This window comes from Amblyraja radiata, chromosome 27 (genome assembly GCF_010909765.2).
Source record: "Amblyraja radiata isolate CabotCenter1 chromosome 27, sAmbRad1.1.pri, whole genome shotgun sequence".
Taxonomy (NCBI): Eukaryota; Metazoa; Chordata; class Chondrichthyes; order Rajiformes; family Rajidae; genus Amblyraja; species Amblyraja radiata.
Genome location: NC_045982.1, coordinates 15269375 through 15289025, shown reverse-complemented (window position 1 = coordinate 15289025; position 19651 = coordinate 15269375). Strand labels below are relative to the sequence as shown.

General features: G+C 40.2%; 1 protein-coding gene across 1 annotated transcript in view; it reads right to left on the bottom strand.

Moving 5' to 3' along the window:
- psmb2 (proteasome 20S subunit beta 2) overlaps positions 1-7860 on the bottom strand; it is a 33300-nt gene extending 25440 nt beyond the window's left edge. Inside the window, exons 1-2 of the mRNA XM_033045212.1 lie at positions 7613-7860; positions 5008-5130 (exon numbers count right to left, since the gene is read on the bottom strand). Of these exons, the coding sequence (XP_032901103.1) occupies positions 5008-5130; positions 7613-7703 (214 nt within the window). The 5' untranslated portion in view covers positions 7704-7860. The remainder of the gene's footprint in view (positions 1-5007; positions 5131-7612) is intronic.
- Positions 7861-19651: the final 11791 nt, after the last annotated feature.

Genomic DNA, 19651 nt, shown 5'->3' with positions numbered 1-19651 from the left:
GATTCAAGGGCAATTTACTTTTTATTGATAAGGAATATTTGAATAAAACTAACAGGGCAGCTTGCCCTTTTACTGCTAAGTAAAGATAGACAAATTGTTTTCTCTGGAATGTCAGAGGTTGAATGAAGATGATAGAAGTATAAAAAAATTATGAGAAGCATAAATATTTATAGACGGTCAGAATTTTTTCCCAGAGTGGAAATATCCAACACTAAGGCGAAAGAGGGGGGAAAGTTTGAGAGTGGAAGTTTTTTTTTTTTTTTTTAACAGTGGAGGGCGCAATAAGAGTGGTGATTAATAGACTTTTAGATAGGCACATGCAAGTGCAGGGAAAAGAGGGATATGGATCATGTACAAGCCGATGAGATCAGTTTAACTTGCCCTCATGTTTAGCACATTGTGGGTCGCAGAGCCCGTCCCTCTGCTGCACTATTCTATGTTCTATGATAAGAATCAAGATGGAGATCGTCAACATGGGCAAGAAAATACTAGAAAAATACTTAATTGCAGCTGAAACAAAATCTTAAAAAATGACTGCAATAGTGTAATCAATCGCCTAATTATAGGAAGGATGTCAACAAAATAGAGAGAGTACAGAGGAGATTTACTAGAATGTTGCCTGGGTTTCAGCAACTAAGTTACAGAGAAAGGTTGAACAAGTTAGGGCTTTATTCTTTGGAGCGCAGAAGGTTAAGGGGGGACTTGATAGAGGTTTTTTAAATGATGAGAGGGATAGACAGAGTTGACGTGGAAAAGCTTTTCCCACTGAGAGTAGGGAAGATTCAAACAAGGGGACATGACTTGAGAATTAAGGGACTGAAGTTTAGGGGTAACACGAGGGGGAACTTCTTTACTCAGAGAGTGGTAGCTGTGTGGAATGAGCTTCCAGTGAAGGTGGTGGAGGCAGGTTCGTTTTTATCATTTAAAAATAAATTGGATAGTTATATGGATGGGAAAGGAATGGAGGGTTATGGTCTGAGCGCAGGTATATGGGACTAGGGGAGATTATGTGTTCGGCACGGACTAGAAGGGTCGAGATGGCCTGTTTCCGTGCTGTAATTGTTATATGGTTATATGGTTATAATGCAATAGTAATATGTAGCATTCTTCTATAAATTCAAGCAGTTTACAGAACCAAGCCTCGAGACGACCTCTGACCATTTAGAATGGAGGCTCTTAACACCTATAGCTGAAACAGAATGCCTTAAAGTTGCAAATTATAAATTATCCACAGTTAATGAATTAACCTATCATCAAGTTCATTTGCATTGTTATATGGAGTGTAAAAACACAAATATTCTCCAATCCTAGGAAATAAAATAGCGAGGATTAAAGGATTTGTGAACTACTGTTGATTTATTAATCACTCTCTGAAATGCAGTAATCCTAAAATATGGTGAATGGCTGACCAGATTAACACTGAACTTCTATCAGGTGTAGAAAAGGCTAGCTTCCCTCCGATGTGGAAAACAGTTCCAAATATTATTTTATTCTGAGCAAATGTTTTAAATAACTCTTGTTTCTTTGTTCTCTTCATTATAAAGTAATCCGTTTCAGAATTAATTTGAGATAATAAACCAAGATGATTATGGCATATCACCATTATGTCTGTCTCTGTCTTCAACAAATATTCAAAGTGGCAACATTTCCAAATTTTGTAAAAACACTTCAGGAAAGTTAATTGCCAATTTCCTGTTTCCACTTCATGCCTGACTGCACCTGATTAGTTAAGATAAAGGACTCGCAGTGTAGTGAACAGAAGATAAAAGAACCAACAATGTAACACTCTGGTGCACCAATGTGAATTGCCACCAACTTTCTAAAAACGCACGACCATGCCAAAGTTTAAGAAAATTATATATACATTTAAAAACAGATAAAGCAATGTAACAAATCTATTAATCTATGTAACTGTTAATCTAGAGAATTGCATTGTAAAAATTACATTATTTACTCAGTCGCATTTCAAATTCCTTTACGAGAATCAACAATTTTTAACATTAAATTATTTGAAAATGTGATTGGTTTCTGAATATTTCACGTAATAAACCAAACTACATGTTTAGGAAGAACTGCAGATGCTGGATAAATCGAAGGTAGACAAAAAGCTGGAGAAACTCAGCGGGTGAGGCAGCATCTATGGAGGGAAGGAAAGGGTGACATTTCGGGTCGAGACCCTTCTTCAGACTACATGGTTGGACCTGCGTCAATTTCAATCTGGATGCTTGCAAAAAGTTTAAAAGCTAGTACAGAGCAAGTGTGAAACAGAAATTTAACCTTTCAACTGTTAGTTACTGTGCTGCAATAAACAACTGAATTAGGGTTTTATTACACAATGCATTCCTCAACTCTGAGCAAATCTTTAAATTTAATGTGGAATTAAAGCAGCATCCCCAGCATTTTGACACCAATTCATTTCCGAAACATTCAGAGGAAAAAAAAAATTCTATTAGGAGTCTGTTGGGTTGGGTTGGTGGGGGGGAGATGCATTTTAGAAAGGTCATAAGGTGAGCAGAATTAGGCCATTCGGCCCATTAAGTTTACTCCACCATTCAATCCCATTCTCGTCCCCATAACCCTTGACACCCGTACTAATCAAGAATCTATCTATCACTACCTTAAAAATATTCATTTACTTGGCCTCCACAGCCTTATGTGGCAAAGAATTCCATATTCACCAGCCTCTGACTAAATAAATTCTTCCTCATCTCCTTCTTAAAGGAACGTCCTTTAATTCTGGGGCTATGACCTCTAGTCCTAGACTCTCCCACTGGTGGAAACATCCTCTCCACATCTACTCAATCCAAGCCTTTCACTATTCGATGTTTCAATGAGGTTCCCCCTCATCATTCTAAACTCCAGCAGATACTGGCCCAGTGTCGTCATCGAAAAAGGTGTGCATCACTATTTTCCAATAACTGTTTCACCAATTCGCAAAGTTGTATCATCTCAAAAGTTCTCACTTTTATTCCATAACTAAAATTTTTGGATCATGATTTGAGATACCGAAAAGGCAAAATTCCATTACGTGAGCAGCGATAATGCAGAGTTCACCCATACTAAATTAGTTTTGGTTGTTGGGATATTAAATTATGGAGTGTCGGAGAATGGACAGGTTTCAATGCACTATTTGTGGACATTTCTGAGATAGTCCTCACCAAATGCAATTTCAGTGAACACCATTGCAACAAGAAACAATTTAAAGATGTTGTTCGGGACATTACATTGTCACCCAAGAATTTTGAACCAGCTGCAAAGATGCAAGTTACCATACCTGGTATTCAAATTGAAAGCTTTTAGATATGCAACAACAAAGAAATAATCTGATGAATGATAGCACTGTGGATGAAACAAAACAAGGTTGCAACACAATTTTATTTTATCTGGAACATTTCAGCAGCTGAACATATTGATCTGCGAGACCATGTGCACACTTGCCGATCGTTTCGCTGAACACCTCGCTCAGTCCGCCTAACCCTACATGATCTCCCGGTTGCTAAACATTTTAACTCCCCCTCCCACATCCATACTGATCTTTCTGCCCTGGGTCTCCTGCACTGTCAGAATGAGGCCCAACGCAAATTGGAGGAACAACACCTCATATTTCGTTTGAGCACCTCACTTCGACTTCGAATATCGACTTCACTAACTTCGAGTAATTCTTACTTTCCCTCTCTCCACCCCGCCCCCATTCTAGTTCTCCAACCAGTCTGACTGTCATCCTGAATAAATATTATCTTTGTATGCTTCGCTGTCACCTTCCCCGAGCTAACAATGATATGTTCTATTTTCTTTGATCTCATCCACTTTGATGTCTCGTTTTCACACCTTACCCTTCCATATCTGTGCCTCTCTCTTTCCTGACTTTCAGTCTGAAGAAGGGCCTCGACCCGAAATATCACCCATTCTTTCTATCCAGAGATGCTGCCTGTCACGCTGAGTTACTCCAGTATTTTGTGTCTATCTTCAGTGTATGCAGTTCCTACCACACATATTGATCAGCATGTCTCATGTAAAGGAGACACAAGGAACTGCAGGCGCTAGTTTACAAAATAAAAGTGCTGGAGTAACTCAGCGGGTCAGGCAATATCTCTGGAGAACATGGATAGGTGATGTTTCGGGTCGGAGTCTTTCTTCAGACTCTGAAGTTTGGGATCAGGACCCTTCCTGTTCATATTCTCCAGCGATACTGCCCGACCCACTGAGATACTCCAGCACTTTGTCTTAATTTCTCGTACAGCTTTGTTTGCCTTAAGACTCATGGTTCCACAATAGCTTTGAACTTCTAATTCAATAGCTTTGAACTTCTAATTCAACTGTTGCACAAGATCAAGTGAAATGCAAATGGGATATGTGGTTAGAGTCAGAGTGATAGTGTGGAAACAGGCCCTTCGCCCCAACTCACCCACACCAGCCAACATGTCCCAGCTACACTAGTCCCACCTCAATCAATCAATCAAAGACTTTATTGTCATTCAAAAATACACCAACAGATGCAAGTCTGAACGAAATTTTGTTGCATCTGGCTCACCGTGCAACATAAAACAACAAAAGGATAAAATGGATGAAAAAATAAAATAGATAGTGGCAGCACATTATGTGGAATTCAAGAGTCTGATGGCTCAGGGGAAGAAGCTGTTGCAGAACCTGGCCGTTCTGCTCCTTATACTGCGATACCTTTTGCCCGAGTGCAGCAGAGTGAACTTTCCATGATGGAAATGTGTGGGGTCTTTTTTTGATGCTGTTGGCCTTGGACAAGCAACGTTTGCATGCCATGTCCTGGATTGTCCTCGGCACGGACTTCCAGTCGGAGGCTTTACAGTCCCCAAACCATACAGAGATGCACCTGCCCACATTTGGTCCATATCCCTCCAAAACCCTTCCTGTCCATGTTCTTGACAAACATTTCAGTCATGCTTTCTCAAACCTAATAAATATTTATCAACATTAAAACATATTTTAAATTGTGTTTTGAGCATAAAAGTTGAATGAGATATAATTACCCACCATTTCTCATTTTGTAAAGCTGTACATTTTTCTGAATGTATTCTGCAAATTGGACAGTGTCTCCAGCTTCTCCAACACACAACAGTAGGATCTTCTCACTTAGTTTAAACATTTTATCATAATCTAAATGAAACAAAAGTTAGAAATTACAAAGCATTGCCAATATTAAAATCTGGAAATAAATTGAATAAAATCTACCAATGTTAATGAGTAGAAGAGCTAAAGGTTTTACTTGTGCACTAGTCATAGAAACAGACATGACAATATGTAGATTGGATAATGTGACTCCCTCAAACCTAAATAATTCTCAAAACCAAATATGCTGACATGTACATTTGAACACTTAAATAGCTCTCAAAATGGTTCAAAATATACACCCACATCAAATTCAGAAGATGAAAAAGCATCCAAGAGCATTTAATTTTTAGTTTTGAAAAGATTGCCTGATCATGGAAAAGTTGCTTTGAAATGCTTTAATTAATTGTAATGAATATAACCATTGGTAAATCGTATATTGAAGTATAGTAAGATACTTGACGGTTAAAAGGAAATAAGAAACCCCAATCTTAACCCAGAAGATAAAGCCTTTGTAAATGGCAAACAGTTAAATCTTTGATAAAATGTTAATCCCCATTTTGTCTCTTTGAAACTGATCGTTCAACCTTCCTTGCTATTCTTTCACTTTCAGTTTCAGATTGCTTAAGAATACTGTGAGCAGAAGCACAACATGAAATAACAGACTGAAGAATAAAATGGATCTTTAGCTCGATATGTGAAAAGTGGATAGGATGCAAATATTTTGGTGGAATATAATTAAGAATCTCTCAGGACTGTAGTTGCCCTTTTCATATTATTCGAGAGAACTTTTCTATGCATCAAATTCCTATTTACATGACAGCTTATGAATGCTTCTTTAAAATGCAATAAAAATATTTGAGTTTTTAAGCATCCACCGATAAAGGCATTGTTTTCAATGTTCTTTATAGTTTATTACAAAAATATTCCAGATGTCCACCATTGTTTACAAAATGCTTTGCTGAAACTAAGAGCATGATGCAAGTACTGCAACTATTTTGGAAATTATGAGCAATATTTTGACAACATCCATAGTGGTTAAAGGTGATCTTTTATACTGTTTTCAGAGTAATCACAAGCATTGGGGAGTAAAGGATCAAATCAATTGCTCAATTTCATCAATTTATTTTAAACAAGCCCAAAATAATGTTTAAATATGATTTAACAGTACCTTGGTTAGGCTGCAATTTCTCATTAAATGTGAATTAGGTACAAGGTATATTTTATAAATTATGTTCAAATAATTGCCTGCAGGCAATGTTGCAATCTGTTTTTACATTACTATAAATAGTAGAGAAGGTGGTGCTCTCCATCTTTGTGATCGGCATTTCAATCCTCTACAAGTGCAAAAACCCAAGTTACTTATTGACTTACAAATAAAACAACTGTGACATCTAGTCACATCCCCGCAATCCCATCAGTGGTTATGATTAATTGGTGTGTATAATGTAGACAATTAATTTATTAGTAATCAATTAGTATAGGTAGATCTCCAATTTGACAGTACATCATTTTACACAACTTTCTACACAGGTTAATATAAAAATCTGAGAGTTATGCAGCAAGTACAGGAAAGCACCTCCCATAGCACGAAAATTGCTAATCTGGACATAAGGAACTGCAGATGCTGGAATCGCGAACAAAACACAGAGTGCTGGAGTAATTCAGCAGGTCAGGCAGCATCGGTGAGGGGAATAGATAGGCAACGTTTTGGGTTGGAACACTTCTTCAGACTGAATCTAATTTGTGACAATATTCTCAGTTATGGAAATCTTTTTTTAAAGAGAGGATGGAAATTCCAAATCCATTACTTCAGATAAAGCACATGAACTGTGCAAAAGCAAAACTATACTGTACTTTCACAACACTTCAAAGCTAATAAGTAACCTTGAAAGTCCCGTCACTGTTCTGAGTACATAACAATTTGCACAATGTACCCTAAACTTGACCAAATAAAAGACACTACAAATGTTACATAGGTCAGTCATTTCCTCTATCCACAGATGCTGCTCGACATGCTGGGTGATCGAAGGTTTTACTTTCAAATTTCCACATTATCGAGTATTGCAAGGGTCAATTGCTTCTGTTAATATTAGCTATGGGATAATTTGGGGCTAAGTTAACAAGTGGTGGCCAAAATGTCAGAATTCAGATGTGGTGCAAAAGCCTTATTTTGCAGTATACTGACGCTGGTCGACTTCCTGAGCCTTTCCAGAAATTATACACAAGAGATTGCCGAGGTTTTAATCCTGATCAGACCAACAAATTGCTGTTGGACCTCACCGGCGATGCAGAACCTGTAGAAGGAATTCTTTCCTTTCACAGATGCTGCCGAGTTCCTCCAGCACTGTGTTTATTTGTGGCATTGCACTGCGGTGTTTATAGTAAGGACGACCCGTCTGTTCTTTATGGATCTGGTTTGGCGCTGCTGCTGCGCCTTAATTCCCCGCTGATGGGGTGACTGGTTGACCCAGGCTCAGGCCCGGGAGCGGCGTCGTGCCGATCACCCCTTTCCTTCTCGCCGCCTTACCGTGCTTCATGGCGATGATGCTGCTGGCAGCCACGGTATCGGACGCCACCAGTACAAAATCCCTGCCCTGGATGCCGACTAAGTACTCCATTGCGGGTCCCGCTCACTGAGAGTCAAGTCAGTCCGTGGGTTTGACTGAAGCGCCGGCCTTGTGAGACAGCAATTCACAGCCTGCCGGCGCGGCGCAATGACATCACACGCCGACGCGCACGGTATGGACGTCACGAGGGCCAGCGCTGCCAGAGCCCACGTGCCCGGAAGCCGCGCCAGTCACGTGGCCGGAGGTTGTTAGAATTGTAGAGAGATGTAACTTTGCGCCTCAACGAACATCCATTTACACAAATCTGTATCTGAAGACAGGTCTCCACCAGAAACGTCACCCATTCCTTCTCTCCAATGATGCTGCCTGTCCCGCTGAGTTACTCCAGCATTTTGTATCTATCTTCAGTGTAAACTGGCAGTTCCGTCCTTCACAGTGAGACGCTCAGGATCAAAGGATCTTTGCTCAGGATGGGTTGGTTATTGTCATAGAATAAGGGGTTGTTCAGGGATAGTTATCACAAGAAAGTGCAGCCTTTGGGAATGATCTATGCAGGTGGCCGGTAGTCAGCAGATCTAATTGTGAGTGGTAATGGACAATTAAACATCAACCAGAAGGAGGAGGCTACAAGAACATCCGCATTCTTGATGACAGAAGATGTCAGGCTGAAGGATTTGTAACCACGTTTAGCTAGAAGCGCCAAATATATGATTAACGACAGCTTTTTCCAAAAATCATCACCACTGAAGTTCAATGCACCGCGTGAAATCAAGAAATGACAGAGCATTGAGTACCGTTAAGACTCCCAAGGCAAGACAGCATCTTAGCCATAGTCACAGAGTGATACATTGAGGAAACAGCCTCATTCGGACCAACTTGCCCACACCAGCAAACATATCCCAGCTACAGTCAGGGGATATGGGGACAAGGCAGGAACGGGGTACTGATTGGGGATGATCAGCCATGATCACATTGAATGGCGGTGCTGGCTCGAAGGGCCGAATGGCAGGCACCTATTGTCTATTGTCTACACTAGTCCCACCTGCCTGTGCTTGGTCCATTTCCCTCCAAATCTGTCCTATCCATGTACTTGTCTAACTGTTTCTTATACAATGGGATAGTCCCAGCTTCAACTACCTCCTCTGGCAGCTTATTCCATACACCCACCACCATTTGTGTGAAAAAGTTACCCCTTGGATTCTTATTAAATCTTTCCCCTTCACCTTGAACCTGTGTCCTCTGGTCCTCGATTCCCTTACTCTGGGCAAGAGACTCTGTGCATCTACCCGATCTATTCCTCTCATGATTTTGTACACCTCTATAAGATCACCCTCATCTTCCTGTACTCCAAGGAATAGAGTCCCAGCCTACTCAAGCTCTCCCGAAAGCTCACATCCTCTGTTCCTGGCAACATACTCATAAATCTTTTCAGAACCCTTTCAAGCTTGGCAATATCTTTCCTATAACATGGTGCCCAGAACTGAACACAATATTGTAAATGCGGTCTCACCAAGGTCTTATACAACTGCAACATGACCTCCCAACTTCTATACTCAATACATACATACATAGACAATAGGTGCAGGAGTAGGCAATTCGGCCCTTCGAGCCAGTACCACCATTCAATATGATCATGGCTGATCATCCATAATCAGTACCCCGTTCCTGCCATCTCCCCATACCCCTTGATTCCGCTAGCCAGAAGAGCTCTATTTAACTCTCTTTTGAATACATCCAGTGAATCGGCATCCACTGCCTTCTGAGGCAGAGAATTCCACAAATTCACAACTCTCACTGTGAAAAGGTTTTTCCTCATCTCAGTTCTAAATGGCCTACCCCTTATTCTTAAACTTTGGCCCCCGGTTCGGAGCTCCCCCAACATCGGGAACATGTTTCCTGCATCTAGCGTGTCCAATCCCATAATAATTTTATAGGTTTCTATAAGATGCCCTCTCATCCTTCTAAATTCCAGTGAATACAAGCCCAGTCGCCCCATTCTTTCATCATATGACAGTCCCGCCATTGCGGGAATTAACTTCGTGAACCTACGCTGCAATCCCTCAATACTCTGACTGATTAAGGCCAAAGTGCCAAAAGCCTTTTTGACCACCTTATCTACCTGCAACTCGACCTTCAAGGAACCATGCACCTACACTCCTAGATCCCTCTGCTCTACAACACTCCCCAGAGGCCTACCATTTACTGTGTAGGTCCTGCCCTTGTTAGACGTCCCAAAATGCAACACCTCACACTTCTCTGTATTAAATTCCATCATCCTTTCCTCAGCCCACCTGGCCAATCGATCCAGACCCTGCTGCAATCTTTCACAACCATCCTCACTATCTGCAAAACTACTCATTCTTTATCATCAGCAAACTTGCTAATCTTGCCCTGTATGTTCTCATCCAAATCATTGATGTAGATAACAAACAGTAACGGGCCCAGCACCGAACCCTGAGGCACATCACTAGTCACAGGCCTCCAGTCTGAGAAACAATCTTCCACCATCACCCTCTGCTTCCTTCCATGGAGCCAATTTGCTATCCATTCAGCTATCTCTCCTTGGATCCCGTGCGATCTAACTTTCAAGAGCAGCATATACTGCGGAACCTTGTCGCATGCCTTACTGAAACCCATGTACACAACATCTACAGCTCTGCCCTCATCGACCTTTTTGGTCACGTCTTCAAAAAAATCAATCAGATTTGTGAGACACGACCTCCCAAGTACAAAACCAAGATTTGGTACAGCGGTAGAACTTATCAGGGACTGCCTGCTCAGATCATCTTGGAAAGTTTGAGAGATGGGATTAAACATGTAGTCAACTTAAATCATAGTGTGTGTAGGAAGGAACTGCAGATGCTGGTGTACACCGAAGACACAGTATGCCTTACTGAAATCAATGTACACAACATCTACAGCTCTGCGCTCATCGACCTTTTTGGTCACGTCTTCAAAAAAATCAATCAGATTTCTGAGACACGACCTCCCACATACAAAACCATGATGACTATCCCATATCAGCCATTGCCTATCCAAATGCCTGCATAACCTACACCTCAGAATACTCTCTAGTAATTTTCCAACTACAGATGTTAAGCTCACCGGTCTATAGTTCCCAGCATTTCCCTGCAGCCCTTCTTGAAAAGAGGCACAACATTTGCCACACTCCAGTCTTCCGGCACCTCTCCTGTGTTTGAGGGCGACTCGTAAATTTCAAGCAGGGCTCCTGCAATTTCCACTCTAGTGTCCTGCAATGTCCTTGGATATATTTGATCAGGCCCTGGAGATTTGTCTACCTTCATACACGATAGTACCTTCAGTACTTCTTTGACGGTCACAGTGACTGCTCTCTAGATACTTCCATTGACTGCCCCAAGTTCCTCCGTCCTACTGTCTTTCTCCTTGGTAAATACAGAGGAGAAATACTCATTGAGGACTTTGCCCATCTCCTGTGGCTCCACACGGAGGTGTCCGCTTTGATTCCTGAGAGGTCCCACTTTTTCTTTAGTCACCTTCTTATGTATTTACAAAATCTTTTGGGATTGTCCTTAATGCTTTCTGCCAGAGCTATCTCCTGGCCCCTTTTTGCCCATCTGATCTCCTTTTTCAGTTTACTCCTTAGTTCCCGAAACTCCTCCAGGGATGTTCTTGATCCCAGCTGCCTAAACCTGTCCCATACAAGATGTGCTCCAGAACCAGCTGCTCTTTTGAGCCAAGCTCCTCCAGCACAGTTGCAAATATAATCTGTCAATTATCATAGTCTTCTCCCAATCATTTATAAAGTGATGGATGTTGATGCCAACGATGCTCCTACAGTGGCTTGCAAAAGTATTCTTACCCCTTGAACTTTTCCACATTTTGTCACGTTACAACCACAAACGTAAATGTATTTTATTGGGATTTTATGTGATAGACCAACACAAAGTGGTGCATAATTGTGAAGTGGAAGGAAAATGATACATGGTTTTCAATTTTTTTTACAAATAAAAAAATGAAAAGTGTGGCGTGCAAAAGTATTCAGCCCCCCTGAGTCAATACTTTGTAGAACCACCTTTCGCTGCAATTACAGCTGCAAGTCTTTTGGGGTATGTCTCTACCAGCTTTGCACATCTAGAGACTGAAATTTTTGCCCATTCTTCTTTGCAAAATAGCTCAAGCTCAGATTGGATGGAGAGCGTCTGTGAACAGCAATTTTCAAATCTTGCCAGAGATTCTCAATTGGATTTAGTCTGGACTTTGACTGGGTCATTCTAACACGTGAATATGCTTTGATCTAAACCATTCCATTGTAGCTCTGGCTGTATGTTTAGAATCGTTGTCCTGCTGGAAGGTGAACCTCCGCCCCAGTCTCAAGTCTTTTGCAGACTCTAACAGGTTTTCTTCCAAGATTGCCCTGTATTTGGCTCCATCCATCTTCCCATCAACTCTGACCAGCTTCCCTGTCCCTGCTGAAGAAAAGCATCCCCACAGCATGATGCTGCCACCACCATGTTTCACAGTAGGGATGGTGTGTTCAGGGTGATGTGCAGTGTTAGTTTTCCGCCACACATCGCGTTTTGCATTTAGGCCAAAAACTTCAATTTTGGTCTCATCTGACCAGAGCACCTTCCTCCACATGTTTGCTGTGTCCCCCACATGGCTTGTGGCAAACTGCAAACGGGACTTCTTATGGCTTTTTTTCAACAATGGCTTTCTTCATGCCACTCTTCCATAAAGGCCCGATTTGTGGAGTGCACGACTAATAGTTGTCCTGTGGACAGATTCTCCCACCTGAGCTGTGGATCTCTGCAGCTCCTCCAGAGTTACCATGGGCCTCTTGGCTGCTTCTCTGATCAATGCTCTCCTTGCCCGGCCTGTCAGTTTAGGTGGACGGCCATGTCTTGGTAGGTTTGCAGTTGTGCCATACTCTTTCCATTTTCAGATGATGGATTGAACAGTGCTCCGTGAGATGTTCAAAGCTTGGGATATTTTTTTATAACCTAACCCTGCTTTAAACTTCTCCACAACTTTATCCTTGACCTGTCTGGTGTGTTCCTTGGGCTTCATGATGCTGTTTGTTCACTAATGTTCTCTAACAAACCTCTGAGGCCTTCACAGAACAGCTGTATTTATACTGAGATTAGATTACACACAAGTGGACTCTATTTACTAATTAGGTGACTTCTGAAGGCAATTGGTTGCACTGGATTTTATTTAGGGGTATCAGAGTAAAGGGGGCTGAATACTTTTGCACGCCACACTTTTCATTTTTTTATTTGTAAAAAAATTTGAAAACCATGTATCATTTTCCTTCCACTTCACAATTATGCGCCACTTTGTGTTGGTCTATCACATAAAATCCCAATAAAATACATTTACGTTTGTGGTTGTAACGTGACAAAATGTGGAAAAGTTCAAGGGGTATGAATACTTTTGCAAGCCACTATATGTGTATCAAAAAAAAAAAAAATAGAAACCAGAGGTGGGGTGAGAATGACTCCCCTTGTATCTTGGCAACATTTGAGGGAATGTGGCATCAAGGAGTGTTGTTAAAACTGAAGTTAATGTGCATTGAGGGGAAAACATTGAATCAGTTAAAATCATGACTTGCCCTAAAGAGATCAATCATTCTAGTTTGAGGATACTGCAAGCATTCCTCAGGGTGGGGTCCGAGGGCTGCTTCATCAACGGCCTTGTTTGCATCATAAGTGGAGATGTTTGCTGATGATTGTATAACACTCAATTCCATTTGCAATCTCTCAGCAAATGAAGCTTCATGCAACATTCAGGCATAGACCGATTAATGGAAAATAAAATCTGTTACCAAAGTGCCAGACAATGACTTCTCCAACAAGCGAAAGATAGATTTTAGCACATTGACAGAATCAAGACACCTGAGATTAGTAGAGGAAAGGGGTGGGAGATTGCAACCTTCACGTGGTCCGCCCTGTTTTGACGAATGCAATCAACCTGGTGTGCACAATCAAATAAGATCAAATAGAACAAGTTGTCCTACAGTTTTAGGCTGTGCACGCCATATGCAAGAAGAAGAGTAGAGGAAAGGGGCACCGAGGTTAAAGATCATCTATGATCTTATTAAATGCCAGAGAAGGCATGAGGGCTGAGTGATCTACACTTTTACTTTTATTCTACATGAACCACACTCTGTTAAACGATTCCTTGATATCAAGGGAATCTCTCATCCAATGCCTCTGGAAAGTAGAAAGTTTTCACATTTTGAGTTTGCATTTAGTTTATTGTCACTATAGGCATGACATTGTTATTTTTGGTGTCACATGGTATACTGGCAGAAACTGTTGTGATGGCAGGGATTTCTAGATGGAGTCAAGATACTTGGCTTCTGGCTGAAGACAGTTGCAAAATTTCAAATATTTCAGTATTTTTTTCCCTTGCTGGGCTTCACTAACATTGAGGACAGCGATGTGCATGGAGCCTCTTCCATCAACATCCCTGCTTAATCGTCTGCCACAATTCACAGATGGACGTGGTTGAAATGCAGGGCTTTTGGTTGTTGGGTCACCTAGCTCTGTCCATAACATAATTGCTACTTTAGGAGGCTTTTAGTCTTGCATTGCAGCTTCACCAGGTTGACACTTTGCGCAGCTCCTGCTATAGTCGCTTTCGCTCCTCATTGCATCAGATTTTGTGCCTTGCATTGATGGCATTGGTTGGAAAGGCATATAAATCCACAAAGTTACGGATTATTGAATACCCTTTTGCTATTGTTAGAGGCTTCTAACAGCTTTAGAATATATGATTTTAATACCTGGTATAGTGCCTATTTATTATATTTATAGTAATGTACAATGGTTTGGAAGGTTTTCACAATTGCCTTTAATATAAAAATAACTGGTTGCACTAGATGAATTATTACAATTCACAGCTCAGAAGCAGGCTTTGACAAAATAGGTAGTTCTAATGTATATGTTTGATGTGAGCCTTTTCCCACTCCAGTTCATCAAACCCCATCAATATACTATTCTAACCCTTCCATCATTGATCTGTCTAGTTTGCCCTTGCATGTACATAAAGTAATTTTTCTATGTGTAAAACCTCTGAAGTTTCAATGGAATCCATTCTCATCTCTCCTACAAATGAAAACGTCATCACCTTTGCAAACTTTTTCAAAGTCTGAAGAACCTTGTTAGTTTGCTAATCCTTTGGAATTCAGTCTTTTCTAATGAGCAGGTTACTATCATGTGTTGAGGACAGTGGCGGGCTGGCCAGGGTGTCAGCTTGCCCGATGGCAAGTAGGCCCCTGATGAAGTGATAGCAAGTGATGGCAAGTGGGCCCCTGTTAAATGATAGCATTGTAGTTGTGGGTGGGCCCCCTTTGTCCTCTGGCAACCAATATTTTTAGACCCAGTCCGCCACTGGTTGAGGAGTTTCCCTGTGAGAAATAGTTTCCTTCATCAGAGGACAGTTGAATTTGCTCTTAATTGTTTTCCATGGCCAGGGTGCCACTGTAGTGGTGAAGCCAAATTCATTTTTGAAGTTACAGTTAATACTTAATAAACCTTTTTTTTATTCCAATGTGAGCAGGTGAAGAAAGATGCTAATTAAGTGCTGTAAGTAGTAGGCCAAAGATGAATCAGAAATAATCCATCGCAGTGGAGGTCTTTTTTATGTGACTATTCTCTTGAAACAGTCAACTCTTCTAGATCTGCTTTCTATTTTTTCATCCGCATGTAGTTATATGCATTTGATATTCAAAGATGTTCCACAGTGATAGTCTACAGAAGACTTGGGTGTTAATCCTGCCAGTTTGATTAAGGTTAGAATTTTAAGAATGGAAACTCAGGTAGCAACTCAAATTGCTGAAGTCAACTGGAGGGCAGTTGTAATTGCTTGCAGGTCAATGATGAGCATTTTTCTGTGTTGAAGATGAGACAAAGACTGACAGTTTTAATTGTAACTTCTGAAATGTGAAGGATGCTTGTGAGATGTAAAACTTTTAATCTGTCACAGACTAATGGATCTGCTGTGATATTGTTCATTGTAAATTGAATGATATATAGTGACATTAGATGACCGGTCATAATAGTAATTAGCTGATGTTTTATAATGACAGGAATATTAAATCAGGTAATGCATCATGTTTTATTCTGTCGTTAAGATAGAGATTTATTTACATTAGCATGTCCTTTTGAGGTTAGAAAGTTTAATTGCTATATGCAAATGGAGCCCGAGGGCACTCAGAGTTTAATTGCTGTTTATGCATAGAATTTCGCAGACTGCAATGTGCTTGTCAGTTGTAGACTGCAGCTCAGGTGCATTTTAAGACTGTCCATCATCTGTAACAAAATGGGAGGTTTGGATATGTTGATAACATTCCTCATATTATTAAGGAATTACCAGGACTTCGCCCATATTTGGAAAATAATAACATTGTTGGGTTTTTTATTCAGGCTATTGATAGATTCTGGACAGATCTCATCCAACCAGGCCAAAGAGCCATCTAATGGCCAGATCCTGAAGCTACTTGTGACAGTTGACATAATAAAATTGAATGGGGAATGTTAGTGTATTCATTGACAGTGATGAATGTGGCCAGGACTGCATAACCAAAATCTAAGGTGACATGTTGTGAACCGGAAGTGTGCAACCGACACATTAGTTTTACTTTTTATAAATGATTAATGCATAATATAGATTGAACGTCATCATTTGGTTTACTCCTGATTATATTTTTAAAAACTCAGATTATTAGCAGCAATACAAAATTTCAAATATTTTTACTTTTCACACACTTGGTATTTAAAGATAATTTATCATTTAATTTACAGTAATACATTTTAACCTTACAAATTAGTTTTGTTTATCCAGCTGTTGGACTATAATTTATACCTTGGAATGCAATTGTACCTCAAAAATAATGTAAGTAATTCAATAAAACACATATAAGGGACGTTGATTCACTAATAGTTCCAATGAAACTACTTATTTCTGTTTTGGAATAGAATACTTCTGCACTGGTCAAATAACAACCTATTCATTCCCTTTCACAGTTTGATGTTGTCAGCAAATAAATATAATAGTTCTAACCTGGCATAGACTACAAAAGCAGCATTTCAAAAGGATAATGTCCTGCAGCTAATGTGAATTGTGGGGTCTGTAGAAGGACAGCCAATATGCATGGGACAGAAAAGCACCCATATAACTTCAGTGTCTGTCTGCCTAACACCTCCAGCTGAAAACGATAATGTAGGCAAACCACATGGAGCCATTATGTGACCACATTCCACAGTTCATCTATGTCCGTGTTGCCTCCTTATGTAAAGAGGTTATGAAATCATGAAAATAACTTTCCATCTCTTTGGAATCTTTGCTGATTATTTTGATGCCTCACCTCTCATCTGACGGGGGAAGCTTAATTCGTGTTTTTGGAGCAGGATTAGGCCATTCGGCCCATCAAGTCTACTCCGCTATTTATTCATGCCTGATCTATCCTTCCCTCTCAACCCCATTCTCCTGCCTTCTTACCATAACCTGTGACACCCTAACTAGAAACTGATAAATCTCACTTCATTGTTCCAGTACTGCCCTGGTGAACTCAACATAGAAATCCCAAATTTTTATTCGCTTATTCCCCTTGATGACATTTTTTATGTGAATGAGGAAAACCTTGAAAATGGCAGAGCCCTGTAGCAATTACAGCTTTGCCATCAACTTCTTTGTTCTCCCAGTGATGCCCCAGTCACCATGCAAATGTAGAGGACTGAATTGCGTCTTCTAGTCCAGGGTTGAGTGAGTGTTGGAAGAGGATACAGGGTGGCTTTTACATTGAAACAACCATCAATTAATTTGAAACAATTTATTGTAGGAATTGTAGATAATTGTATGGAAGGAATATGGAGTGCCTCGTGACATGGTATCAAGACGACAACCTCTCCCTCAATGTCAGCAAGATGAACATGCTAGTTATTGATTTTAGGAAACATGGTGCAGTACATTTCAGAATAAATGTTAATGGTGCTGAAGTGCAAATGGTCAAGAGTTTCAAGATCCGAGGCGTAAATAACATAAGCAATTTGTCCTGGACCAACCACATTAAAGCTATGGCCAAAAAAAGCACACCTTCGCCTCTACTTCCTCAGGAAACTAAGGAACTTCTACTTCCTCAGGAGACCAAGGCTGCAAGGCATGTTCCCAACAACTATTACCAAGTGGCACCATAAAAAGCATACTATTGGGTTGCATCAGAGCTTTGGTAGGGAACAGCACTGCCTAAGACCACAAGAAATTGCATTGAGTTGTGTATTCAACTTAGCCCAAGATAAAGTCCAGAATTTCCACCATTGACTCCATCTACAGTTCATGCTGCTTTGGGAATTAAATCTCCAGGAAATATAATCAAGGATCATTTTCGCCCTGGTCATTCCCTTCGCTCCCCTCTCCCAATGGGTGGACGATACAAAGGTTTGAAAGCACATTAAGGAAAACCACTTTATGGAAAACCGTCTTTCCTGCTCTTATCAGACTACTTAATGCTCCTCCTATTAGCCCATAAGCTAGGGTGTAGTCCCAATGTTTCAACCCAACCTGATTGTGGATGTTGAACCTTTTTCTCTGTAACTGTAATGCTACATAGCCATAAAACTATATTCTGCACTGGTATTTTCCTCGTTTCACTACTTACTGTACTTGTGTATGGCTTGATTGTATTTATGGATAACATTATTTAATTTGACTGGATTGCACTCAAATAAAAGCTTTGCATTGTATCTTGGTACACGTGATTGTACTAAACCAATGCCAACATCAGTGATCAGTTTCATAAATATTTCAATTTGTATCAAATTTCTGCTTGTATCTGTGAATACTGGCATGTATCCTAGCCAATATTTAGATGCACCCAAGTTCTGGCGTTCTGTTATAGAAAGCGTCAAAGTGTTGGTGGTAGAGTAGCTGGCTAATATAACAGTGCAGGACAGCAGACATCTGGAGCCTAAAACCTCAATGGTAAGTAGTCCTATAAAGTGAGACTGCTGACATTTCTGTGTGGAAACCTCTTGTGTGGTTAATTGCAATTGTGTTGTTGCAGAAAGAAGATCCTGTCTGTGGTTGATTGTGAAATTACATTTTGTAATGATAGGATTCTTTAAGATTCCTTTTACATACCGAGGAGAAAGATATCTGGGAAAAACCAGAGGAAAATTGCATGAGAAAACGTTACCACAAAGAAATGTTTTTCTTCACAGATGTTTTATTCAAATTTTTAACTTTGCTATTTAAGCAAGAACTGAGTGACTAAAGCTCTGGGTCTAGTGCACAATTTATATTGGCTGATGGGTATGGGGATTTATTAACAAATGCCATGTTCTTGCACAATTGTCTATCCTTCTGAATTACTTAAATTCACTCATTCTGATATGAGAATGCAATTCTTTGTGAAATGTGATGACAATTAGTGATTTGAAAGTTTGCTGCAGTAGTTTCACTCATTGTACTCTGTAAGATGCTGATATATTTTGACAAAATGTTGTCAGATAAATTATGAATTAACATAAAAATGAAACTAGCAGTAGAGGAAGTAGAGAGGAAAAGAAGTGGCATTTACATTATGACTACCAAAATGGAAGATATAAGCAACCTTCAGCTTATTATAAATGTATCAAATAGAACAACAAAATGGCACGCACAATGTGCTTACTTTTTAAAAAATGGATTCACTCTTATGAAGAATCTTTCAAACAATTAATTAACAATGAAAATGTGCCCGGTGGACATTCTGGCAGAGATTAAATTAGATCTTCTTAGGCAGTCCCTTGGGTGCCACTCTGGTTTTGTGGGTTCTGAGGTGGCGAGTGATGCCAGTGTGGCAACAGCAGACTATTCCGCAATGTTGACTGATGGGGTGAGTTGGTATTTTATGAGGTTATCAGCTCAAAAAATGGCCTGTGCGAGCCTTATTATGATTATAATACATTGTCTAAAATGCTCATTTTTCACATTGAGTAGTGATAAGCCAGAAATTGCCAGGAATCAGTGAGAAT